The 24,924-nt window shown below is 40.1% G+C and overlaps 8 protein-coding genes across 11 annotated transcripts in view; 4 read left to right on the top strand and 4 right to left on the bottom strand.

The window, feature by feature from the left end:
- LOC149718071 (motile sperm domain-containing protein 2-like) overlaps nt 1–2,639 on the top strand; it is a 51,183-nt gene extending 48,544 nt beyond the window's left edge. For both annotated transcript variants that reach the window (XM_089866711.1, XM_089866773.1), the window contains 7 exons: nt 968–1,024; nt 1,129–1,232; nt 1,506–1,605; nt 1,700–1,796; nt 1,865–1,991; nt 2,163–2,292; nt 2,361–2,639. In XM_089866711.1, coding sequence (XP_089722837.1) covers nt 968–1,024; nt 1,129–1,232; nt 1,506–1,605; nt 1,700–1,796; nt 1,865–1,991; nt 2,163–2,292; nt 2,361–2,570 — 825 coding nt within the window. In that variant the 3' untranslated portion in view covers nt 2,571–2,639. The remainder of the gene's footprint in view (nt 1–967; nt 1,025–1,128; nt 1,233–1,505; nt 1,606–1,699; nt 1,797–1,864; nt 1,992–2,162; nt 2,293–2,360) is intronic.
- Nucleotides 2,640–3,353: 714 nt separating this feature from the next.
- Nucleotides 3,354–7,679, top strand: LOC149718075 (unhealthy ribosome biogenesis protein 2 homolog). Its single transcript, XM_089860730.1, has one exon. It carries the CDS (start codon nt 3,354–3,356, stop codon nt 7,677–7,679), a length of 4,326 nt encoding a protein of 1,441 aa, XP_089716856.1.
- Nucleotides 7,680–7,747: 68 nt separating this feature from the next.
- On the bottom strand, nt 7,748–8,427 carry LOC149718076 (uncharacterized). Its single transcript, XM_089867201.1, has 4 exons — nt 8,274–8,427; nt 8,083–8,213; nt 7,927–8,024; nt 7,748–7,867 (listed from the first exon to the last, which is right to left on the bottom strand). The coding sequence occupies exons 1-4, from the start codon at nt 8,310–8,312 to the stop codon at nt 7,767–7,769; spliced, it is 369 nt and encodes a 122-aa protein (XP_089723327.1). The 5' UTR covers nt 8,313–8,427; the 3' UTR covers nt 7,748–7,766.
- A 46-nt stretch (nt 8,428–8,473) lies between these two features.
- LOC149718077 (folylpolyglutamate synthase, mitochondrial-like) lies at nt 8,474–16,450 on the top strand. Of its 2 annotated transcripts, none has more exons than XM_089866536.1 (13): nt 8,474–8,674; nt 8,729–8,908; nt 9,008–9,075; nt 12,685–12,813; nt 13,743–13,861; nt 13,927–14,041; nt 14,109–14,180; nt 14,253–14,314; nt 14,386–14,566; nt 14,653–14,803; nt 14,890–14,991; nt 15,056–15,346; nt 15,760–16,450. In XM_089866536.1, the coding sequence occupies exons 2-13, from the start codon at nt 8,764–8,766 to the stop codon at nt 16,176–16,178; spliced, it is 1,854 nt and encodes a 617-aa protein (XP_089722662.1). In that variant the 5' UTR covers nt 8,474–8,674; nt 8,729–8,763; the 3' UTR covers nt 16,179–16,450. The 2 variants fall into 2 exon arrangements, with proteins under 2 accessions (XP_089722662.1, XP_089722741.1); XM_089866615.1 differs by having other exon boundaries at nt 15,778–16,450.
- On the bottom strand, nt 16,362–18,357 carry Hen1 (Hen1 methyltransferase). The gene is made up of 5 exons (XM_089867197.1): nt 18,116–18,357; nt 17,273–17,520; nt 17,027–17,209; nt 16,562–16,745; nt 16,362–16,488 (listed from the first exon to the last, which is right to left on the bottom strand). The coding sequence occupies exons 1-5, from the start codon at nt 18,233–18,235 to the stop codon at nt 16,447–16,449; spliced, it is 777 nt and encodes a 258-aa protein (XP_089723323.1). The 5' UTR covers nt 18,236–18,357; the 3' UTR covers nt 16,362–16,446.
- On the bottom strand, nt 17,547–18,122 carry ix (mediator complex subunit intersex). The gene has a single exon (XM_089867200.1). It carries the CDS (start codon nt 18,066–18,068, stop codon nt 17,613–17,615), a length of 456 nt encoding a protein of 151 aa, XP_089723326.1. The 5' UTR covers nt 18,069–18,122; the 3' UTR covers nt 17,547–17,612.
- Nucleotides 18,358–18,799: 442 nt separating the features above from the next.
- LOC149718080 (cytochrome P450 2A13-like) lies at nt 18,800–20,976 on the bottom strand. Its single transcript, XM_089867205.1, has 6 exons — nt 20,484–20,976; nt 20,082–20,412; nt 19,810–20,006; nt 19,476–19,739; nt 19,232–19,408; nt 18,800–19,165 (listed from the first exon to the last, which is right to left on the bottom strand). Exons 1-6 carry the CDS (start codon nt 20,848–20,850, stop codon nt 18,984–18,986), a joined length of 1,518 nt encoding a protein of 505 aa, XP_089723331.1. The 5' UTR covers nt 20,851–20,976; the 3' UTR covers nt 18,800–18,983.
- A 1,300-nt stretch (nt 20,977–22,276) lies between these two features.
- Nucleotides 22,277–24,924, top strand: part of kst (spectrin beta chain, non-erythrocytic 5 kst) — a 38,666-nt gene continuing 36,018 nt past the window's right edge. For both annotated transcript variants that reach the window (XM_089867202.1, XM_089867203.1), the window contains exon 1: nt 22,277–22,735. The gene's annotated coding sequence lies outside the window, so the exon portion shown is untranslated. The remainder of the gene's footprint in view (nt 22,736–24,924) is intronic.

Below are 24,924 nucleotides of genomic sequence, written 5' to 3' on the forward strand. Positions count from 1 at the left end.
AAAAAAAATGGAGCTGAGCAGGAAGCGAGTAGCCCCTCGCTCCGAACTATATTGAAAGAGGAGTTGATGCAGTGGGGAAAGCTAAGGCGGATGATTACAACGAGTTAAATGCCATATAGGGAAGCTGATTTCAGCGTAAAATGGTGGTGAAGTAAGCCGTTCTTCGAAGCGTGTATGAAATAAAACAAAAACCATGTTGAAATTTCGGTGATACGACGGAGTATTAATCATAGCCTACATTTATAGTAAAGAGTTATAGCGCGAGCTACCTACTGCCCTACTTCACACTGACGCTATTAGCAAATTAAACAGAAGTTAAATATAACTATTGGGGCCAGCCTCCCCTACACTAAGACTTCGCACCGAAGTAGCTTCGGTTTAACACGCTTCTTTTGATTAAAAAGTGAAAGTAGAGAAAGCCAAAGAAAATAAAGAATAATGTTAGGTCGTCGGGGTTCAATTCAGTCGCTTCAGGGCCTGACAAATAAAAAAGGCGGCAATTGGCTTCTCCCGCGCATTTTATGAGTAAGCGAATTTCCGAGAGAAAATGTGGGTTCTTTATATATTGATTTTAAACTTTATTTGAAGAGTAAGACACTTTTAGAATGGCCTACTTTTTATTTTATTTCAACAATGAAAATTTTAACAGTTTTTTTTATCCAAAATAATTCGCGAGTTCCGGACCATCGTCAGGAAGTCCGGGCAAAATAAATAATAAATGAATTTAAAGTTGCGGGCTACCAGCAGCATTTGACCCCAATTTTTGTTTGCCCTTGCCATTAAGTACTAGCTGCCTTAGTGCCGTTTAATTCGGAACGCCGCGTTTCTTCAATAGCTTGGTTATTTTTAATTAAAATTAATTAAATTAATATTTAGGAAGTGAGGTTTTAAGCATTGATATTTTCGTTTATATTTAGTAGTGGTAAATCCGAGGGGTGAGTTATTGATTGAGCAATCGTTTTTACAGAGAGCGGACCACGACAACGAGCACATTGAAGAATACAAGAAAGCTTGCAAAGAACAGGTGAGAACCATCATGTACCGGAAGCGCCACGCTAAGTGACACGAGTGGCGCTTTTAAGTATTTAACAAACTTTAGGCAAACGAGTTAACGCTGGCGTGTTTTAGTTGGAGCAATTCATGGGACAAGGAACGGAGATGCCCCCTAATAATGAATTACACGACGACGATGATAACATTCCTAAGCCTAAACGGGTTTATTTAGACGTTAAGTAAGTTCAACTGTGCTAAAATACGAATAGAGAGCTTTCAGTTTTGGGAGGAGCTGAGTCTCGTGACGTAATAACTTACGCTGCCATATTGGTGGTGGGTTTAAACTGCAGGAATGGAGCTGAGACCGCCCCCAATATGGTGGTCACCAGAACAGCGCCGGTAACTTAAGATTTGGGAGGGTGTGACGTACAAGTTACTATCCCAACTGAAAGCTCTCTATAGTGAAGCGGCCGAGGGTTGGTGGTAAATTGAAGAGGGTGTGGTATTTGTAGACCGGGACCAATCTTGCAATTTAGCCAGCCCGATTGCAAGGAGCGCAAAACCGCCTTTTTAGTCTTAACCAATGTCTACGACCGTCAAATCGGTTTTCGCGTAAGTTGAACTGGAACTACTCATACTTATGGTTAGGGGGAAGAACCGTCCTTGTTTTAAATTTTATTATTATTCCTTTTGTTGTTGTTGTTAGATTCGTTGTAACAGCACCGAATCATTCAAGGTCCGTCCATTTTCCGGTGTTTTACAAATTGGTTCTTCCATTGATGTCTCCATACATTTGTTAGAGGGTATAGCAACCCCCTCCCCCCCCCCAACGCTGTTTACCCATTTAAACCAAATTTTCGGGTCTTTCAAGGTCATTCTATTAACGGAAGAGAGAAATTCCTAATTCAAGCCATTCCAGTTGGTCACGGTAAATTGAGTTCCGCTTCCTTCAAAGCCTTGTGGGACAATTCACATCATTCCAAACAAATGGAGTACAAGTAAGTCACAGTCTACTCTCTCTAGGGGGTCAGGACTCCCTTAGCCAATCAGCCGTCTTTCTCGGAAAAGTTCTCCTCCCCCCACCCACCATTTTGAGGGAAAGGGATACTATTTACAATTCTCAGTAGATTTTCCTGGCACTTTTAGAGGTTTTATAATTTTCTCCCCAGAATAAAATGTCAGTACGAAAAAGATGAAAAAGAAGTTGTGGAAGAAGTAATTAAACCAGTTTTTGTAAAAGATCTCGGATCTGCGGAGTTGACAAGGCCTAAAGCGCCATCTAATGGCCACGACCATCAGGTACTTGATCATTTTTATTTATTACAACGTGTGTTTCCAAAACTAATCCGTTTCCATCATGGAAACAGATTATTAGTTTGGAAGCTTCAATCCGAGATCTGAAATACTGGAATTCTCTCTTAAAAATCGCAGTCTTCTTTCTGCTACTCCTTAATTTTCTCTTTTTTACCAACTACTTTTTTCACCAACAAATAAGTCATCATTCCAGTAACTTTTATAATTTAATTTTTCCAACTACCGAGAATTCCCAAAGAAGTGAAGAGAACGAACCATTTTGAACTTATTTTTGTTAATTTTTTGGTTATCGTGGATTTGCGGGTGCTTATAAATAAAAGATTATTTTTGGAGATTTTGTGTTGTGAAATCATATTGAAGTGTTTGCCAACTTGTTCCAAAAGTACTTCCCCTAGTTCCTACTTTTGCCGTTAAGCGCGCTACCTACCAACCCTGATTTGGAGCGGCGGCCTTTTCGGAGTATTTTTTATTAAATTTAGCGAAACTTAAGTCCCTGAATTACGAATCTAAAATGTCAGGTAAGTTCTAATTTACATTTTGAGTCCTGTTTCATAATTGTACGTCCGTTATTTTGCGAATAATTAACGTTCAAAGTTGTTTTCAAGACGGAGAAATTGAATTTAACCGCGAAAAGTTGCGTGCGAGTCGCGGCCGGCTCGCAGCGCCTCTCCCGCCAAATTTAACGTCGTCTGCTAGGAATATTTCAAGTCTGTGACTGTCTGGTGTGGTCGCTCTCGTGTGGTAGAACTTGTTGAAATTTTACTCCGCGTCAAGGGACAGTAATAAAACAATTTGCAATTAAAATAAATGCGTGTTTTCATTCTGACACTCAAAAGTTTATACGTATCGTCATTGACGTCGTGTGAAAAAGTTTAAACGGTAACCCGAGGCTTAAGATTTTACCTCCTGAATCACCACGTGTAGTTCAGTAAACTTCAGTTTCACTTCCACCGGTTGGTCCACGTGGTAAGTAGTTACGAGCATGTACTTTGGCCGCGAGTTTTAATTGAGTATTGACGCGATATCGGTGTTTATAAACTAACGTAATGGCTATTTTAAAAAGTCTCCAGCAAATATTTGACTCGCGTGAGCCAGTTAGTTCTAAATGCGCTCAGCTACACGTAGCTTACCAAAATTCTAAGTACGCCTTCTTGAGGACAGATTATACGATAATTGTTTGGCTATCGGACATTATAAATGCTAATATTGACAATGAAACTTTATCGCGCGACGATTTGAATCGTCTATGGCTTGTCTCGAGTGAAATACTGAATGATTTATCTCAGAACGTTGAAGCTGAACTAAAGTTACTCCATCGGAAAGTCGTTCTACCAGCTTCCGTTTTAATCGTCATTTTACGACAATTAAAAGTTATTTCGAAAGATCCGTCGTCAAACGGCGACATTTGGGTTAACGTGTACAATTCAATAAGAGCTATTATAACTGGCCAAAATTTCGACCAACAAACGACTTTATTGCTTAAAATATTCGCCAAAGTTATGGAAATTTACATTGAAAATGTTTTACCCACCGAAGAGTTACTTGTCCAGTTCGCGAAACTGATTTCGGGGCATTCGAACTTGACGGGCTTTCAAAACATTCATCTTATCGATATTTTTAAAGTTTTATTGAAACCCTTAATCAAGGTACTAACTCTAAATGTTCCCGCTAATCTTAACGTCGAGTTTGGCAAAATGATTCAAACGATCTTTTGCAAAAGAGACTCCATAAAAGAATTGTTAAACGAGCGTCAAAATGCCACCGTGACGCGTCCCTTGCTGTTGAAGGAATTACTCTCCGAAGTAAAACGGTATCTAGGCCATGATAGTTGCGAAGGATTATCCATAATCTTGTGCTACGTTTTAAGAGGAATTAACTTAAAATGCATCGACGAACTTCGTGGCGTTCCGTTTCGTTTCCTCTCGTTAATGATGGACCATTTAGAGATACTAAATGATAAGCGAGAAGACGTTTTTAAATACGAACTATCAATGACGGAGAAGATACTGGAATCGTGCGTCATGTTCAAAGCGAATTACTTGACCGACGACGGAAAGATTTCGCGTCAAGAACAAGTCGACTGGTTCAGAAAGCTCTACGAAAAAATCCTGCGTTTGGATCCGCCTTCCGAACTTGAAGCCTCGTGGTACAATTGTTTGAGATTGTTGGCCACCTTCAGCCCCGAGATAATCGAACCCCAAATTCAGAGTACTTGGAAATTAGCTTGGCTTAATCGACCTTTCTGGGAAGATTCGGTCCAAAATCAAGGCAATTTCTTACGACAAATTATGGAAGATTACGTCACCTTGAGGCAAATTCCTAAACTCTTCCGCAAGTTCGCGCTAGCGACCCAAGAAGAGGTCCAGGCGCTGAAGGTCAAGGATTTAAAAAGCTTTCCCGTCAAATTCTCCATCGATTTAGCCAAAAACATCCAGAAATTAACCGCCAATCAGGTCGTCGAGTTATGGCAAATACTGTTGGATGTCGTAAACGCCAAACAGTCGGGAGAAGAAGTAGTAGTCGCCGATCAAGGTCTTCGCTGCGCCGTCGAAATTCTCGTCCTCTTGATGACGCACTTGAAATTTTCAGACGGTGGAATCGCAATCGCGATTTACGGCAAAATCGCCGATCTCATGAAGTCGACGGCCGCAATTGCCAACCAACTTTACCAAAATAAGAAGCCGAAGTCGAAGATAAAGGTTAAACTTTCGCTGGAAATGATTCTCGCCTGGTGCGGAACACGACTTACCCTGAAACTGTTCGCACCAGATTACGAAGACCACCTGGAGATAAAGCCTTTTTCGGACGACGATGACCTCTTCAATTTGGACATTATATTCCCCTTGGGGGAGGTCAAACTATGGGAGAACCTTAGGGAATGGATGGCTTCTCACGACCGACAGATGGTCATCTTAGTTTTGAAGTTATTAGTCAAGAAAGCCCACGCCGTTTGCGCTTTCGGTCACCTTTCGACTCCGCAAGGCGAAAAGGTCGTCCGGAATATTGCCAAGTTTATGTACTTGGACGCCGAAGCCTCGGTCAATTACGTCAAAGACGAAGACTATCCCGTTGAACTTTACTCGTTGCAGTTGAGTTCTCTTCCTCAATTTGCTTCGTTTCTCTCAGCTAAGATCCTCCGGGATTTTATGGGGAAAGTCCTCGATTACGTCATCGTGGAAGAGAATAACTCTGGGCGGAAGATGACCCTGGATTTCCTCGCGAGTTCCTCATTTACCGAATCGAAAAGACTGCAAACGGCCACGGTCACTGCGTTATTAAACAAGTTAAATCGGGCAGATGAAGGACACTCCAAGAGAAAACTCGATCAGGATCCAAGAGAAAACCACCTTCTCAAAATGCTCGGGGACAATTCCAAACTTTGGCATTCGATTCCGATTTCGAGACAGGAAAAATCCAATTCCTCGGATAGCGAAACTTGGAAAATCGTTAAAACAGTTGGCCATAGACTCTCGACGCTCTACCAAGAACAACAAATAGCATCGGATTTTTCGCCCACCATGGAAGAAGCCTTTACCGACTTCTTGACGCGTCTGAAGTTCTTAGGAGCGGAAAACTTCATTCTGACCAATTCGCTAAGATGTATCCTGGCCTTGGTTTACGGGCGCTCGGGGATGAACGTGACGCACCGATCATTCGTTAAAATTGATCAGTTTCTTTTCACCCTGGTTGAGAAATTGGACGCCAACTACTTGACCAATCTCTTGGACGGCGAGAATCTGTTGAAAGAAATTCTGCGAGTCAATCGAGTGGCTCCTCACGGAAAGGAATTGGATTTCTGGATGGATAAAGTGACCGATCGAGTTTTATTCTTGCGCGTACATAATTTGGCCGGACTCGAACGCTTGCAAACAATTCTAGTCGAGGTCGAGAATGGCTCGGATTCTTTTAGAGATATTCACTTTCTTCAAATAATTCTTCGTATCCTGGTTCATAAAATACAAGGACGTCTCGTCACTTTGAAACCCGAATACGGCAAACTTTGTCAACGCGTCGCTGTCCAAGTAGCCCAGGTTTTGAGAGAGAAACTGATGACGGTCAAGAGATTTCGGGGCTTGGAAGAGAACGAGAAATTATACGCTTACCAACACGGTTTACGAAGTTTTCAATCCCTGGTTGACGTTTACTGCGCTAAAAATAACGGGATGGCCGAAGAGGAATCGGAGGGCAACTTGAGAATCATTCTGAAGAAGTTTAAGAATTTCACGTCCCTCGCGTTGGAGAATTTGGAAGGACAGAATGACGTGGAACTGGTTCAATCGGCTTTGACCGTCGTCGTGACTGTCTTGTCGCTAAAAGAGGGACATGAAGAATATGTCCCAGAGAAATTTGCCTTGGAATGTTGGAAGAAACTTCAAATTCAAATCAAACTACAGATCTTGTCGGTCAACGAGTTTAGAATCTGTAAAGCTTTGAAGTTACTGGAAGAGAAAGCCCCTTCAATCCGGAGCGTCGCTCTGGAAGATAACTTATCATTGGCTTTAAAAACCATCATGAAGAGAGCTAGTCCGGAAGAATTGACCGAAATCTTTAACTCTTTACAAGAAGCTTCCTACGACATCGGAAAGAACTTCGTCGCCTCGGATTTTCAAACGATCCTTTATACTTGGATAACTATATTAGAGATTGACTTTGAGACCATGGATATCGTCCCCTTGAAGGCGTGTTTTCAAACATTTTTCCGAACGCTGCTGTTACTTCTTCACGCATGTCATACGAGTCGTTCGAACCTGGAAGACGTTGTCATCCCCAGCTTGGAATTTTTGTCAAATTCAATCACGAGGGGATTCGCCCATACAAATAACGTCGCCGAATGCCTTCAAATTTGCTCCTTTTTGTCACCCAGAAAGTACTCGGAAATATATCCCGCGAAACTAAGGGCCACATTGACCAGTTACATCGTTATCACCTTGAACGAAGCTCTTTACAAACATTCGACGCAAATGCTGGCCTCTTCGGCCGCCTTTCAAGCCGTCGTTTCTAAAATCATGTCGTCATTGGTGGAATTAGGAGAGCAAAATTCCTTCGTCGTTTTAAGTCAACGTGATCAGGGTTTGATCATTTCGTGTCTTCAGAAACTGGAAAAATTGGTTTCTCTGATGTCAAACCATGAAGAGACCTTCGACAAAGGCGTTAACTATCTGATAGCCGATTATATTCATCAGATACAACGGTTCACGCTCTTTCCCAGCGTCAAGGAACTGTTCGTACCAATTCTGAACAAACTGTTCAAAATCAGCGATCAACACTCTTTGGATGTCTTGAGAGTAATGTTAGACGAAGGGGGAAGAGAAATTTTCGATATTATGCTGAAGGATTATCGCAAATATTACGAATATAAAGGAAAAATTTAATTGTTTTGACGCTCATTAAAGTTTGTAAACGCTTATTATCTTTTTTTTATTAAAGAAATTAAAACAAGTTTCTTATGAAAAACATCGTCAATTTATTTCCATTTTATCAGTTACAGAAACAACTTTTTCTTTAGGTTTCGCGTCATCTTTCTTCGTTTCCATTTTAGCTTCTTCGGCAGCGGGAGTTACTGAAATTTAAAGTTAATTAACACGTTTAAACCCGTTTTTAATCTTACCCTTTACTTACCATCCATAGTTTTCTTTGCCTTTTCTTGTCTCCGTAACTCCTTCATGATTTTCCTTCTACGTTTCCCCGATAAATCGATAGGCGCGAATGGATTGGTTCTATTTAAAAAACGAATTATAGTACTCGATTTAAATTAAAATAATCCGAGTTAATTACTTTCTCCTACGCAAAATCCCCTTTGGAATAATCCCTATATCACCCGGTTTTACATCACCCTGTCTGACAACGCCGTTTCTTCTTTGTTTCGCTCTTTCTTTACGAAATTTCCTAGCATTTCTCGTGTTTGCCTGTTTAAAAAGGGATAATTAAACCCCAATTAAAATTAAACGCGAAATTTTAATACTTACGGTAGTTTTAAAGTTGCTACTTTGACCGTGAATACCCATTTTATATACGCAAAGGCTTAAAGGTAATTCGTCACCACGTGGGATTCCGGGGAGTTGCGTACCACGTGGGATTTTACGTAAGCCTGTAAATAAAAATGTCGCTTTTCATTGGTCGGTGATACCCTCTTTTTCCAGACCGGTCTTTTCCCCCCCATATTAGAAATCAGCCACCATGGAGAAATATACAGGAGAGATAGATGTATTTAATGCGATTTGAAAGGAGCTTCCATTGTCACTCCCGTATTACTACTCCATGGAAATCTCCAATGGAAAACGGAATGCATGAGCTCTGCTATGTCTTCTGCTAGTGTTAAATTGTAAACATTGAAGGTTAGCGGAAAATGCGTGACAGATTAGATAAGGTAAAATGCTTTTGTAATAAATTACCCTGACCTAATTTTTAAGAGTACTTCTAGGCCTAATCATTGGATGGCTTTGTAAACATCGCCACATGGACTTTCGCCGAGGAATCATTTGTTTTACCCTAATTGCGAAATCGCGCTTAGGCCTTGGCGGAAGTGGCTTCAATAAATTCGCCCCCCTTTTTTTTAAAAATCACCAGACACCGATTAATAGGCGTTTAAATATTCAAACGGGTAAATATTTTGGGTGTTTCGCGAAAAATATGAGTGTTAGCTCGAATTTATTGCCCGAGAATGTTGTTCTTGAGGATAACCAAAGGGTTTTTCGAGCAGTTTGCGTTAATGGAAATGAAGCCAAGGATAAAATCTTATCAAATGGATTCAATAAATATACCTACGAGGTAAGAAGCTTAGATTTTGTGGAAAAACTTTACTATAGCTCGCGTACTTTAAATACAGTTTTTTAAATAAATATCATTTCTTGGAGGTTAATTATATGATAATTAATTACATTAAAATTTAATTACAAAAGGATGACCAATTGATCATAGTTCTAGACTAACTAATGCCAAATTGTTTCCCTGATAATATAACCATAGATAAAGAATGTGCGTGAGGATATTTGTTTTCACGAGGCTATAGGATAGGTAACTCCCTATCTCGAACGACAGCTTATTCTGTATATACTCTATTACAACATCAGTTGTCAGCACGCGCAAAGCTAGGTCTCTATGTAACCTAGCTTTGTACGTACTGTCAAGAGACTAAAAACTTCAGGATCATCAGGATTTAAAATATCCGCGAGTTTTTTAGCTCGAGTGCACGGACCTTTAGGCTTTAGTTTCAAATACGTGTGGTAGGATGTAGGATATTTCACATGACGTATTTGAAAACTAAGGCCTAAAGGTCAGTCACTCCGTGCACTCGTGCAAAAAACTTGGGGATATGCTAAATCCTGAAGGTCCTGAAGTTTTTGGTCTCTTGACAGCACGCAAAAAGCTACGTTACATAGACACCTAGGTTTGAGCGTGCAGACAACCGATGTTGTAACGGAATAAGCTGTCGTTCGAGATAGGGAGTTGCCTATCCTATAACGTCGTGTAAAACAAGCCTCACGCGCATTCTTTATCCATGATATAACCCTTAAATGACGACCAAGCCTAACCTGAAACAAACCTAACCTAATCTAGCCTAACCTAATCTAATCTAACCTGAACATAACCTAACCTATTATATGAAATATAGACATAAAACATGGAAAATATATGCATTTTAATTAATTTCCGCCCGCCTTAATTTTAACAAATTATCCTATAAATAACCTTGGGTAGGATTTCGGTATGAGTGAATAAGATCAAAAATCATTTTAGAGCGAAATCAAGCACACCATTCAATAGAGCGTAAAATTTAGATCTAAAATAACCCCCGCTTTTTTCAAATTTCCAAAAAAAAAACCAAAAAAGAAAATTTTGCAGTATAGGTGAACAAGGTCAAAAACAGTGTGGAAAACATCAGAGGGCCAATAATTTGCCACCTTTTCCAACCTAAGCTAAGCTAAGCTAAGCTAAGCTAACCTAAGCTAAGCTAAGCTAACCTAAGCTAAGCTAACCTAAGCTAAGCTAACCTAAGCTAAGCTAACCTAAGCTAAACTAACCTAAGCTAACCCTAAGCTAAGCTAACCTAAGCTAACCCTAAGCTAAGCTAACCCTAAGCTAAGCTAACCCTAAGCTAGCCTAAGCTAAGCTAACCCTAAGCTAAGCTAACCTAAGCTAACCCTAAGCTAAGCTAACCCTAAGCTAAGCTAACCCTAAGCTAAGCTAACCCTAAGCTAAGCTAACCCTAAGCTAGCCTAAGCTAAGCTAACCCTAAGCTAAGCTAACCTAAGCTAAGCTAACCCTAAGCTAAGCTAACCCTAAGCTAAGCTAACCCTAAGCTAAGCTAAGCTAGCCTAAGCTAAGCTAACCTAAGCTAGCCTAAGCTAAGCTAACCTAAGCTAACCTAAGCTAGCCTAAGCTAAGCTAACCTAAGCTAACCTAACCCAAAGCTAAGCTTAGCTAACCCTAAGCTAAGCTAACCTAAGCTAACCTAACCCAAAGCTAAGCTAACCTAAGCTAACCTAACCCAAAGCTAAGCTTAGCTAACCCTAAGCTAAGCTAACCTAAGCTAAGCTAAGCTAACCTAAGCTAACCTAAGCTAACCTAACCTAAGCTAAGCTAACCTAAGCTAGCCTAAGCTAACCTAAGCTAACCTAAGCTAGCCTAAGCTAACCTAAGCTAACCTAAGCTAAGCTAACCTAAGCTAAGCTAACCTAAGCTAAGCTAAGCTAAGCTAACCTAAGCTAACCTAAGCTAGCGTAAGCTAAGCTAACCTAAGCTAAGCTAACCTAAGCTAACCTAAGCTAAGCTAACCTAAGTTAAGCTAAGCTAAGCTAAGCTAACCTAACCTAAGCTAACCTAAGCTAAGCTAACCTAAGCTAAGCTAACCTAAGCTAACCTAAGCTAAGCTAACCTAAGCTAACCTAAGCTAGCCTAAGCTAAGCTAACCTAAGCTAACCTAACCTAAGCTAAGCTAACCTAAGCTAACCTAAGCTAAGCTAAGCTAAGCTAACCTAAGCTAAGCTAAGCTAACCTAAGCTAAGCTAACCTAAGCTAACCTAAGCTAGCCTAAGCTAAGCTAACCTAAGCTAACCTAAGCTAAGCTAACCTAAGCTAACCTAAGCTAAGCTAACCTAAGCTAAGCTAACCTAAGCTAAGCTAAGCTAAGCTAAGCTAACCTAACCTAAGCTAACCTAAGCTAAGCTAACCTAAGCTAACCTAAGCTAAGCTAAGCTAAGCTAACCTAAGCTAAGCTAACCTAAGCTAACCTAAGCTAAGCTAACCTAAGCTAACCTAAGCTAAGCTAACCTAAGCTAAGCTAAGCTAAGCTAACCTAAGCTAACCTAAGCTAAGCTAACCTAAGCTAAGCTAAGCTAAGCTAAGCTAAGCTAACCTAACCTAAGCTAACCTAAGCTAACCTAAGCTAAGCTAACCTAAGCTAAGCTAACCTAAGCTAACCTAAGCTAACCTAAGCTAAGCTAACCTAAGCTAAGCTAACCTAAGCTAAGCTAAGCTAACCTAAGCTAAGCTAACCTAAGCTAACCTAAGCTAAGCTAACCTAAGCTAACCTAAGCTAAGCTAACCTAAGCTAACCTAAGCTAAGCTAAGCTAAGCTAAGCTAACCTAAGCTAAGCTAAGCTAAGCTAAGCTAACCTAAGCTAAGCTAACCTAAGCTAACCTAAGCTAAGCTAACCTAAGCTAACCTAAGCTAGCGTAAGCTAAGCTAACCTAACCTAAGCTAACCTAAGCTAAGCTAACCTAAGCTAACCTAAGCTAAGCTAACCTAAGCTAACCTAAGCTAACCTAAGCTAACCTAAGCTAACCTAAGCTAACCTAAGCTAAGCTAACCTAAGCTAAGCTAACCTAAGCTAAGCTAACCTAAGCTAACCTAAGCTAAGCTAACCTAAGCTAACCTAAGCTAAGCTAACCTAAGCTAAGCTAACCTAAGCTAGCGTAAGCTAAGCTAACCTAAGCTAACCTAACCTAAGCTAACCTAAGCTAAGCTAACCTAAGCTAAGCTAACCTAAGCTAAGCTAACCTAAGCTAGCGTAAGCTAAGCTAACCTAAGCTAACCTAAGCTAAGCTAACCTAACCTAACCTAACCTAATCTATTCGGCCTCTTAAGTGAAAACGAGCCCTAACGGTAAACATCAATATTTTGGAAAAGGTGGCAATTCTTATGGGGGATAAGACTTTTTTTTTTTTTTTTTTGGAAATTTGAAAAAAGCGGCGGCCATTTTAGATCTAAATTTTACGCTCTATCGAATGGTGTGCTTGATTTTGCTCTAAAATGATTTTTGACCTTATACACTCATACCGAAATTGTACCTAACCTTGAATAAATTATATTTGTTAAAAAAACTGTATTTAAAATGCGCGAGCTAAACCATAAAGTACAAAATTGATCCTGATTAGGAAACGATTACCGCTCTTAATGGTTTGCAAAGTAATTCTTCTCTTCTTTCTGCATCTGAAAAAACTCTAAACGTCGCGAAACGGAATTTAGCATTTGCTCCCAAACTCCTTGAGAGTGTTGGCTTACAAGTACGTCCCCTCATTTAGTAACCACAGGGTTCATACAAACCTGGAAAACCTGGAAAAATCAGGGAAATAAATAGTTGACAAAAACCTCATATAAAATTCAGGGAAATTTTGAATTTTTTAGTAAAATTCAGGGAAATTTGCGTCAAACAGGGGCCGAGTAATTAAGCGAAACGTAAACAAACAACCCCTCCATAGGAAAAGCATTAGACCCAACTTTGGAGGCTCTTAACTCTGATTGTACTAGAGATACGGGGATGTCCTCTGAGTATGTTATAGTCCAATCTGTCCCCCATCCAAACATACCAAGGACATAGGGCTACGACAAACAGGGGCCGAGATATTAAGCAAAATGTTCGTCAACGTATGGTATCGTCTCACTTATATTTGCTATGTTACTTATGATTTTAGCACTGAACTTTGTAGGCTCATAACTCTTGTTCTATTAGAGATACGGGGATCTCCTTTGGATATGTTATAGTCCTCTTTGCTCCCCATACAATGATACTTTAAACTTGAGGCTACCTCAATATCGTCGTCAACTTATTTTTTGTCTCACTTATTGTTAGGAGGTTACTTTTGATTTATGAAAATAAACTTTGCAGGCTCGTAACTCTGTTTCTATTAGAGATTTGGGGATGTCCTTTGGATATGTTATAGTCCAATTTGTCCCCCATCTAACCATACTTAGAACGCAGGGCTGCGACAAACAGGGGTCGAGTAATTAAGCAAAACGTAAACAAACAACCGCCCCTCCATAGGAATAGCATTACACTAAACTTTGTAGGCTCGTAACTCTGGAAAATTCAGGGAAGTATATGGGGAAAAAACCTGGAAATCTCAGGGAAATTGGTTTTCCAAAAGTGGTATGAACCCTGAACCACCTACCATCAAAATCACGCTATAAATAAATCGCGGTTATTTAATTATAGGATAAGCATTTAGATAAATTAAACGCGATTCACATTGCCGGAACCAAAGGTAAAGGATCAACTTGCGCCTTAACGGAATGCATTCTACGTAAATGCGGATACAAAACTGGTTTTTACAGGCAAGTATATAAAATACAATAAAAACTCATTGGAAAACAAGCTAAAGATTGAAAATAATTCGTAGCTCCCCGCATTTAATTAACGTGACTGAAAGAATCCGAATAAACGGAGAACCGTTACCTAAAGATGAATTTATTCATTATTTCTGGGATGTTTATAACAAACTATTGGCTTTTGCGGTTGGTTGGTTAAAAAACCGAGTTAATCTTTTAATATTAACTAAATTGAGTTTATTCTTCTTGTTAGGGAGAGTCAAATATGCCAGCTTACTTTCATTTCTTAACCATTTTGGCCTTTAAAGTATTTACCGAAGAAAATGTATTACTATATACCTTTGATTTCCCACGCATTTGTTAGTTCATTTTATAAGCTAAGCTAATTTTCGTTCAGGTTGACGTGGCTGTTATAGAAACGGGTATAGGGGGAGAATACGACACCACAAACATCATTAAGTCAGTGAAAAATGCGTAAAGACAATTAAACTTTATCTCAATAAGGTCTAAAAAATCTGCCCCCGCTTCAGATGCCCTTCTGTCGTTGGCATTACATCCATTGGTATAGATCACACGACAATTTTGGGTGACACTTTGGAGAAAATTGCGTGGCAAAAAGCCGGAATCCTTAAGAAAGGCGTTGACGCTTTTACCGTCCCTCAAGAACCCCGGGTTTTAAGAGTTTTCTACGAAAGATCTTTGGAAAAAAATGTATTAACTCATTAACTCTCGATGTCATTAATTCATTTTGTAAAAAGAAAGAAAGGGGTTATTTGAATTTGACGTCGTATTTTTAGTGTCAAATCGAATTAAGTCCTCCGCTACGCGACTTTCAAGATGCATTTGGTAATAAATTAGTATTAGGGATGCCCGGAAAAGTGCAAGAGATCAACGCCTCGTTAGCCCTGCAATTAAGTCGAGCTTGGTTGCGAAAAATGAAACCAAATGGTAAACGACTTTATTTTTACCGACGACCAAATTTAAATTTTAACGAATTTAATTATAATCAAAATGATATTAAATATTAAATTTAGATTTTCCTATTTTAATCAAATCACGATCTAAAAACGGTTTTAATCAAAATACGCTCTTAAATTACGCAAAAACTTTCCCGGTTCCCGAACCTTTTGCAAAAGGTAAATTTAATTTGAAAAAATAATCATTGATTTAATTTAAGCATTTATTTATTTGTTTCTTTAGGGTTATTAGAAACTAAATGGTTAGGTAGATTTCAAACAATCAGAAAAAACTCGGTAGTTTATTTCTTAGACGGAGCTCATACCCCCGAGAGCGTCGAGCTGTGCTCCGATTGGTTCGCGGACGCCAGCGCTCGAGAAGCCAAGGAAGTATCGTCCGTCTATAAAGTACTTCTTTTTAATTGCACCAAAGGCCGGAAACCAGAGGCCATGCTCTCCCCTTTTGCCCAGGCTGCTTTTGATTGCGCCATATTTTGTCCCAATCACGTCACCAAAGACATCAGCGCCTCGTCAGGTTTGCTTATCCTTTTACTTCTTAATTAAATAGGGTTGGCCCGACAAAACACTTTCGGTCTAATTTTACAATGAAACCACGAATTTTTGTTGTAAATCAATTTAGTTTAATTTCAAACTGTGGAACGACTTGGGTCCCTGGGACGCTAGAAAATGGCGGAGAAATAGTCGGAAAAATGGCGGTCGGTCTAGGTCAGAGCGGCCGCCATTTTTCCGACTATTTCTCCGCCATTTCTAGCGTCCTACCGGACCTGACGCGTTCCACAGTTAGCGTGAGGATTTCTCTGACTCTCAGATCCTTGTCCAAACGATTTACTTGATTTAACGGAGTCCTCTGTCCGGCCAGCCCTATAACTTATTTTAAATTGCGTGTCAGAGCACCTGGTTCATGGAAAACACTTTACCTATTATCAGATCCTGACGTTTTTTCAGACCAAACTAACTTTAACGTTGACCCCGACCACGAGTACCAACAATGCCTTAGAAACCGCCTTGTTTGGAGTCGAATGCAAACTGATATTCGAGAGAGACGTCAAGCCTTCCAGGGTGCTGCTGGAAAGAGTTTGCCGTCTTCCATTTCCTTTGTTTTTGATTGCTTAACGGACGCCATTGATTGGTTGACGCGAGGAAGAGATGGTCCAACCCCGAAGAAGAACGACGACGACCACAGCCACCAATTCGGTAACTGTTCCTTATTGTCCCAACAACTTCCCCAACCAGCAGACCCTAAACTGGTTCACGCAGAACAATTACAAATTTTGGTAACCGGAAGTTTGCATTTAGTCGGAGGCGTTTTAAAAGTTTTGGGGACAAAATATGGCAATGATCTTTAGCTAATTACTTAAAATTAAGAGTTACTAATTAATTAATTACTCGAAATTAAGAGGTAGTAATATTTTTATAGAGAAATTTACGCGCGAAATTCGACAAACTATTTTTAAAGTCAGCATTTGATAAGAAAAATGTGTTCAAATCAATTAATATTTTTGCTAATTAAGAACGCACAATCGACTAAATTGAATGACAATGAAAATATATATATTTAATGTTAATTTTTTTACATCAAAACAAAAACAAAAAAAAAAGAAAATGAAGTTTGTATTAAGTTTGTCGTTTTTTTCCCGGATATTCAAACTTGTTGAACTGAAATGAGCAATAAGAGGCGGGTGTTAAAATACCCTGAACGCATCGACGCCAATTTAAGTAAGTTTATTACCAATTTGTAAGGTTCCTCTACAACGTCGTCGTCGGATCCTTGGTCATTATTAGTATCGAGGTTCTTTTGTTTAAAAATGGCCATTTGCGTGCAATGTCCAACGTCTTTCCGGTCCTCGGGTGGCTCTCCCATTCCGCCAAAGGTAACTTCGTAGTTGGAGTATTTTTCAATGATATTTTTGGACCTAAGGTGGTAAAGTTTGGTTCAAATTGGTTCTCTGATCCTTAAATAGGCTTCGCGCCGACAGTGGAACGACTTAGGTTGGGTGGGACGCCATAAAATGGGGGAGGAATACTCGGACTCAATTGTAATTGGCGGCTAAGTAGGGCTACGGAGTGACGAACCAATTAGGATTGAGTCCCGACTATTTTTCCGTCATTTTTAGCGTCGCACCCAACCTAAGTCGGTCCACAGTTGGTGGCGAGAAGCATAGTATTTTTCCCATCATCCCCTTGGTCAAATCACCAATTTTGGAATTCATTTCGTGTCCATTCGAATTTATGGTCCCAGTGACGAAATTCCTTCTTGTTGGGGAATAGGCAATTAAATTCGCTATTGGGAGTCGTCACGACGGCCATCTTGGGTTTGATAAAGTCGAAAATAACTTCGGGGATTTTGAGCAGTTCTTCCGAATGTAAATGCTCGATTCTATATTAAGCAATGTATTGTAATTTAAACGCCTGTAGATTGGAATACTGTTCCATGACGTACACTTCAATCATGGTAACCGCGTCATAATGATGTAGTCTCCTATCCTTTTCGGCGATACTACCTTGATATATAAGTATTTGCAAGGGATTGTCCCTCTTTTGAACGTAATCCCAAGCCAAGGGTCTGGCGGAATATTCCGCTTGTTTCAGACTGCCGTAATGGACATCGACTAACGCTATCTCTTTGCAATCGGTCAGATTTTTAAGATATTTCGTAAAACTGCCATTGCTACAACCAAAATCCGCCACCTACGAAAAGGATTAAAAAAGATACGCAGTGTGAAAAACAGTGTTTATTCGGACCAAAGTACAGATTTATGACAACAACATCGACAATAGTGTTATTCTGCTTGGCTAACTCTGCGAGCTCCGTCAGCTAACATTTCTTGAATATTTTTGGCAAAAGCCACTTGTCCCTTGACGGTACTTAAATACTGGCTATAAGAAAGACCCTCGACGGGTCCGACAGGCTCGTTTTTAATGGTCACGGGCAACGGAAGATATTGCTGGCTGTCTTTTAGTTGAGTCGTACATTCTTGAATCGTTCTCAAATTGACTTCGATTTGATTGCAAATTGAGAAGAAATCTTCCAAACATTTATCGACTCTGGGTGGTCCTTCGTCGCTGGTTTTAATCCCATTATCAACGGCGGCGTTGTGATAAATATCGTCCGCGGCTACCTTGACCACTTTGACCAAGGCGTCTTTGACGGACCATACCAGGGATTTGACGCGACCTATGCTGTCGTATTTTTGCTCGGTAGCCGATAACATATTTTGAGGCGGACCACTAGCCATTTCGGCGCTTAATTTATGCTTATTTAAATTGTAGAAGCTTAATTAACCTTTTCGATTTCGGGCGATCTAAGAATGTTACGAACAGTTTCGTATCGTTGTATGTAAAGTGGAGGGTCAAATTTTGGCCCGGATTGCTCTAATTGGATTTCTTCGTCATTAATCCCCATTAAAAAATTAGTCTTCGGGATTAAATAATTAACTCTACTATTAAAGATTGTTTTTTTTTAGAAATAAAATGTCAAATGGTCGACATTTTCTCGGGTCTAGTCATGGCCGACTAGCGATCTAATAGCAGACTAGCCGTATAGTAATAACGACCAGCCACGATGGAGTAATATTTAAGGAGACCTTGCTGCAATCTAAGGCAGTTTTAATGAAGCTTCATTTTTACTCCCGTAAAAGTACTCCTTGGAATGGAGAACATGGAGTATATATCCATAGCCAACTTGGGATCACTTTTCGGCGGTCGTCATTTTCAAACGAGATTCAATAATGCTTTTTCTACGCGGAAAGTCAATTAGCGGTTTTAGAGCATTTTTAATATATTGAGCGAATATTTTCGAGACTGAATTTGACACGAATAGTCAAGTAAGTTCTAATTAACATTTTGAGCCATTTTTCATAGTTTTCCGGCCATTATTTTGCTAATCACCTATATTTAAAGTGTAACGCTTGTTACCATTGAAAGTTGACCAATGCGTAGACGTGTTGAATTTTGCGAGGAAGTTGAATTTTCTTTTCAATTATTTTTTATTGTCAGGCATACTTTAAAATACAAAGATCCGCGCGTGTAATCGTTAATATGGGATAAGCAATAGAAATTTACATTTTGTTTTGATAAGAAAAATACAAAATCCGTAAACCAAAAATGACCCCCCACCCCCCAAAAAAAAGAGAAGCGAGGAATTTAATTAGTTAAAATCTCAATTTGGCTGATATTTGGTAAGGGTTGAGTTTACGAAAAACATTTTTGGCACATTCGAACGATTCATCTTGCACTCCTTCCGGTTGGACCAAGTTGAATCGTTGCAAAACGGAAGTAATGAAGAGGAAGATTTCCATGCGAGCCAAGGCCTCGCCGGGACACGCTCTTTTACCTACAGTAAACGTTAACGTTTAAACGTAAGCCTTGTCCGAGGAAATAAATTTAAATTGTGACGTACCGACGGAGAATGGCATCAAGTTATCAACTTTCCTGAGTGTACCATCGGGTTCCAAGAAACGTCCAGGATTGAAGAGCTCCGGATTGATAAAGTGTCTCGGGTCGTTGTTGATGGCCCATAAATTAGCCATGATGACGCTTCGTTTCGGAATAGTGTAACCCGCCAGTGTGGCCTCCTCTGGTGTCCGAGTTAAAACGGAATTAGGCTTAAAATTGGCCGGAGCTAAGGGACAAGTACCACCTACCAGGATTGCTGTGAACGGGAACAAAGGCCACGATGCTGGCGAAACGATGTATTTCGGCGATAACCGCTTCGGTGTAAGGCATCTTGGCCTTGTCCATGATGGATGGCTGACGTTCTTTGCCGACAACGCTGTCAATTTCTTCTTGGACCTTCTTCTGGACGTCCTGATGAACCACCAGCAGCTTGAAACCCCAGTACAACGTGGAACTAATGGTTTCGGTTCCGGCGAAGAACAAGTTCAAAGAAATGGCCGTCAACCGATCCACTGTGAATTAAGAGACATATTTGTATACCGGGAGTGCATTGACCATTTGACCACTTTTGACGGAACTTACGCGTGAATGTGTGGTCTTGATTGCCTTCGCTTTCCAGGCGATTCTTCTCGGCTATGAAGGCGTCCATATAGTCCCTGAGGTTGTCGGGGTCGAAAGTTTTTACGTGTTCTTCAATTTGCTTGCGAGCGAGTGCGTGAAATCGTTGCTTGACCGCGGCGACTTTCGAGTACGAAGGCAACATTTCAATCGGTAGAATTCTGCAATTACGCCGATTGAACGCTACGTCCTAATTAACCTTCCAGGCTGCGTGTGCCTTTGATATATTCACTTACTTGGCCAATGGTGCTGCCAAGAAAACGGCCGCGCCTCTGAAGACGCCGAAGGTTGACTTGATAGTCTCTCTGGTCTCGAGGAACTCCGGATCATCCCTGGCGTAATGTTTGTCGAAAAGCAAACTGCAAATGGCGTTGGTGGCGCAATTGGAAAGGTCGTCGACGATGTCAATCGGCTCTCCTTTGCTATTCTCTAAAGTTTGCACCAAATCTCCGACAATTTCCAAGACCCGTCGCTCTAAGCTCAACTTTCCAAAGCCAAAGTCCCTCAAGGTATGCAAGGCGAAGCGACGGTGCTCTTTCCACGTTGGACCTTCGCTTTGAGCGATGCCTAAGTATAAGAACCCCGAGAAAGGTTACGTACGTTCGAGGACCAACCCCGCAACCCTAAAACCCTCTGACCTTTGCCATCAGCGATCCATTGAAAAAAGCTGAAATCCTGCGGCTTTCCACCGAAGGCGTCACCCTTTTCGACAAAAGCTTCCCTGGTGACCTCGTAATCGTTCAAATGAACGATCGGATCCCCCATAATTCTGATCATGATGACGTTACCATACTTTTCGGACAATTTGGACAGTTTAAGATGAGGAGTCGAGGTCATAAACGGGGCGTAACCGATGACGGGCAAACCCCATGGTCCCGGAGGACAATTCCTATTCTTGACCAAGGAGGAAACGGCCAAAAAGGTTACCAAAGCGATCAAAGTAGCCAATAGAATGGTGGTGGGATCGGTCAAGGCATCTTGAATCGAATTCAAGTAGGCAGACATGCTAACAACTTAGCCAGTCTGGCGCGTCAACGACTTTTTATAGCGCCGAGATTAGATTGGTTTCGAAAGAAGGAATTGTCAAACGTTATCGCCGCTCGGGAGCTGATTCCCAAATAGGAGTTAACGTCAGTTGAGAGGCGAAATAAGCCTCTATAGCGTGAGTGTAGTTATGGTGAAGGAAGAGGCCTTGAAATTCGAACGACCATACATTCATATCGTACATGAATATTCAAATGTATCGGAATGCCTCGATATTTTTATCAGGGGCAAATAAAGCCGATATTCCCGAATGAAAAAACAATCCAAAATTATAAATAGTTTCGTAGCGTGCTCGTTCTTGCTTGTGTCCTTGAGCTACGGTACTTTATTTGACCTTTAATTAAGTGAGGGTCAGTGCGGTATCTTTCACTTAATTGCCGTTTTAATTAACTCTTTCTGACGCGTTTCCGTTCCGACGTGTCTGGCAAAAACTCGAAATTTAACATTAAGTTTATAGAATCCTGGTGTGTATGTTGTTATAAACAACAACAATATTCATGGGTGAAATGATAAACTATGAATGTTGTAGCGTCTAGGGTTTATTTCGACTCCCACTCTCTCGGTGAGTGAGGCGGCTAGAAATCTTTAAGAAAACATTAAAGCTAGATTTCCACTCGACCGAAAAAACCCGGCGGAAATCACGCAGTCGACGGTAGAAATTTTAACTTACGCCGGCGTCCGGCGGTAGACAGTTCACACCGCCGAACACAACCGAAAAAATAGAACACGCCCGGCCGAACGGTAATTCCGTCGGGCTCAGCGTAAAGATTTTTCGGTCCAACCCCTTTCTGCCGGGTTTCCGTCGTGTTTTCCGTCGAGTGAGAATCTAGCTTAAATCAGGCGCAACAGCTGGCCTACACGTTGCCTCTTTTGACAAAACCATATCCCGTCTCCCAATTATTATCCCTAGCCAGAAAAAAATTCATTTAATTTAATTGAATTAATTTAAAAGTTTAACTCAATTAGAACAGATTTAAAAGGCTCATTTTCTTTTATAAACTCTTATATTCTTAGACCTAATAATAGGCCTACACTAATGTAAATATTAGATACACGCCTGAACCTTTACCGAAGGTTGTCTGGAAAACATATTTTTATTGAGTAATGGCACCATCCCACCTTTGACTGTATAATTGTCTATGATAATTTAACATGGAGTGCCACTACTCTATTATTACAGAGCAATTAAGATTATTTAATATTATAATCCCAATATTGTGGTCTATTAATTACGATACTTCAGTTCTTTGAATTATATTTTATTAAATGATCACGTTAATTAGCCAAATTATTAATTAAAATAAAATATAATTGTATAACTGTTTCTCATTTTCCTCCGCAGATGTCGCTTTTTGCGTTGCACAACCACCTTCATTGGAAAATCCATCACCCAACCAAGAAGAGAATCCGAGTCGCGCTTTTCGAACTTTTTTAACCGTCAATCGAAAAACGCGGCGGAACGAAGGGTGTCGTATTTTTAGTAGTCGCGGCGCGCCGATTAATTTCTGTTTAATTTCCCTATTTAATTTAATTAACATTCGCGTTAAAGTCGCGCAAACAGTTGGCGAAGGCTCGAACCCGTCTTTGGAATACGTTTTAAAGGTGCGCGTTGTGAAAAGCGGCGTCGGTAATAAATAAGGAGTGCGGGATTTGGTTAGGCTTAACGATCTGCCCGTATTTTGTACGACGAGAAGGGGCCGAATTAATAGGCCTCTCTCGGCGCGGTGCGAGGACCAAGGAACCCCGAAAGAATGTTAGATCGCCTCTGGCTAAAAAATAAAACCATCCACGAGCCACTTTGGGATACGTCGGCAACCTTCGTCGCAAAAAACAAATTTTAATTCAGGTAAGAAATCAAAATTCTTTTTCCCCATCTTGTTTTTTCAAATCTTACGATATTGAGGTGGGCTTGCAATATTTCACTTTTACGTTCGAATATTGGGCTAGAATTTAACTTTAACAATTGGGAAATATTAGTAACATTGTTAAAACACACGGACGTGAACAATTAAGGTACAATAAGACGCCGCGAACCCTTTACTATCGGCGTTAGAGGTCCGTTATTCAAGGAGAAATTGTAATAAATTCAGGATGAGGATTTTTATGAAGGGGGCGTAGGTATGTTGTCGGATTAAAGATAAAGAAATAAAGTTTTAAACGCGAAGCCATAAATACGAGAGGATAATTGAGTCCATTACGAAGCCTTAGGTTTGCAAATATTTTGAACTAAATCGTCGGCGTAGGCGTACAAATACATATTTTTCTCGTTTAAAGTTCGAGAGCTTAGTCAGGAATGGAACTTTACCCGTAGGCTACAGGTAGACCTTTACCTGGATATTCTCTCCATCCATTGTTTTCAGTTCAATACGCGTAAAGGAACGCTTCTCTGTTAAAAAAATAAAATTCCAAAGGCAAACCATATTCTCCCTCCCTCGTTGAATAATGAATATTCGCTAATTCTTAATTTACGCAAATTCGAGTTTAAAACGGCGCCAATCCTGGTTGTTATATCAGTATCGGGGGAATATATAATCTAAATAAACACAATTGAATTGAATTGAATTGTTATTTGGCGGGAAATTTCATGATTATTATATTTGCTATTCATAAATACCTGACCATAGCGTATAAAAACGCTAAAAAACATGACGATACTCTGGAGTACAAATATTGGTAGTAGGCCTTGGGTGGTAATTCAATTCAATCCATCGCCGTGTGTATATATTAATATATATATACGGGGCAGGTATAATTGTCCCTTTAGTTTTTCTCATTTGGAAAGTTGTAATACCGCATATTTGAAGTTGGAGAGCAGCGCGTAAACCGGTATGCGATTTTTCTACTCGACTTTGAAAACTGCCCTCCTAGTAATAATATTAAACTACCCGCTCCTACTAGGCCTACCAAAAAAAATGCGCGCGCGCTACCACGCACGTGAGCTATAACACCCCCCCCCCCCATCACCACCTCGAAAACAAGCCGCGGAAAAATCTCCTAAAACGATTTATTTCAGTTTCCCTTTAAATTTCTGTTTCTATTGTATTGTAATTGAGGTAGAATAGAGACACTAGTTAATCGATTTGCCGCCAGGCCTGCGTTTTTATTGTAATCGCGATTAACGAAACAATTAACGTGTTTATTGACGTCACGTCAAAGTTTCGAGTGTCGCCTCAACTTATTGATTTTTAGTAGCGCCCGTAAACTAATTTAATCCATAGATTATATATGTTTTTTTGGCCTAAAACAATTACTACCTATCGCAATTTTTATCTAGGTAAAACATTTTTTCTCATTTTGATAAGAACGCGGAATTAACGGGGATTTTCGGCTTCCAAGTATTTCGTGATAATTAAATAATAAACGTATCTTAGATAAAATCGAAAATTTGCCAAAGTCGAAGAATTGAAACGACAAAAATCATCGGTTAATTTTTAAAATAAATTAGTTAGCGACGACATTTTATTTCCAGGAAAAAAAAACTTGGAAATCTCAGGGGGGAAATTGTTTTTCCAAAACTTGTACGAACCCTGTCCCTGTATACCTTCATTTCGCGATATACTGAAGCCGCGTTTTCACGAGTCACTCTAAAACTGTTTGAAACGGTTTTTGGAAAGTACAACGAGGAATATCACGCTGTTAAAAGCGGAGATCTTCATGAGAAAAGGCGCATATTACTTTTCAAAAAGGGTTATGCCTATCCAAAACGGTTGAAAAAATGAAAACGGTTCAAAAGTTTCTCGTGTAAACCCGGCTTGAGTAGCATCGCGTACTAGTTTCCCATTGGACAATCTTACGTCGGAGAGGAATCGAGATTACGTTTTTAAACGAAGAAGATTTATTAGTGGCGCTTTCCTTTGATAATATTTTCTATGTGGCCATAAATTCCACGACGCGAAGCAAAGGTATATAACGGTACCCGTATTATTACGTCTACCTGCCTATACACACGGTGGTTCCATTGGCGGCTTATAAAAACGTGCCTATAGTAAATTAGGTCGAAATAAATTCATTTTCAAGGAATTATCTTTTATATTT

The sequence above is a fragment of the Phalangium opilio genome, unplaced genomic scaffold, assembly GCF_054372755.1.
Source record: "Phalangium opilio isolate 3A_F unplaced genomic scaffold, DU_Popi_V2 ptg000002l_1, whole genome shotgun sequence".
NCBI classification, from domain to species: Eukaryota; Metazoa; Arthropoda; class Arachnida; order Opiliones; family Phalangiidae; genus Phalangium; species Phalangium opilio.

Coding starts and splice junctions, on each gene's coding strand:
- LOC149718080 (XM_089867205.1), bottom strand. CDS start 20,850: ATGTCTGCCTACTTGAATTCGATTCAAGATGCCTTGACCGATCCCACC. Junction 20,413..20,483: donor ATGGATCGCTGATGGCAAAG/GTCAGAGGGTTT, acceptor TCTTATACTTAG/GCATCGCTCAAAGCGAAGGT. Junction 19,409..19,475: donor TCCCGTTCACAGCAATCCTG/GTAGGTGGTACT, acceptor CTCGGACACCAG/AGGAGGCCACACTGGCGGGT.
- Hen1 (XM_089867197.1), bottom strand. CDS start 18,235: ATGGGGATTAATGACGAAGAAATCCAATTAGAGCAATCCGGGCCAAAA. Junction 17,521..18,115: donor GATCGCCCGAAATCGAAAAG/GTTAATTAAGCT, acceptor TCCTTTTCGTAG/GTGGCGGATTTTGGTTGTAG. Junction 16,746..17,026: donor CGAAATGAATTCCAAAATTG/GTGATTTGACCA, acceptor TTACCACCTTAG/GTCCAAAAATATCATTGAAA.
- LOC149718077 (XM_089866536.1), top strand. CDS start 8,764: ATGGACTTTCGCCGAGGAATCATTTGTTTTACCCTAATTGCGAAATCG. Junction 12,814..13,742: donor TTGAGAGTGTTGGCTTACAA/GTACGTCCCCTC, acceptor ATTTAATTATAG/GATAAGCATTTAGATAAATT. Junction 14,992..15,055: donor TCCCGAACCTTTTGCAAAAG/GTAAATTTAATT, acceptor TTGTTTCTTTAG/GGTTATTAGAAACTAAATGG.
- ix (XM_089867200.1), bottom strand. CDS start 18,068: ATGGCTAGTGGTCCGCCTCAAAATATGTTATCGGCTACCGAGCAAAAA.
- LOC149718076 (XM_089867201.1), bottom strand. CDS start 8,312: ATGGGTATTCACGGTCAAAGTAGCAACTTTAAAACTACC. Junction 8,214..8,273: donor GTAGCAACTTTAAAACTACC/GTAAGTATTAAA, acceptor CTTTTTAAACAG/GCAAACACGAGAAATGCTAG. Junction 7,868..7,926: donor GGCAAAGAAAACTATGGATG/GTAAGTAAAGGG, acceptor TTTAAATTTCAG/TAACTCCCGCTGCCGAAGAA.
- LOC149718075 (XM_089860730.1), top strand. CDS start 3,354: ATGGCTATTTTAAAAAGTCTCCAGCAAATATTTGACTCGCGTGAGCCA.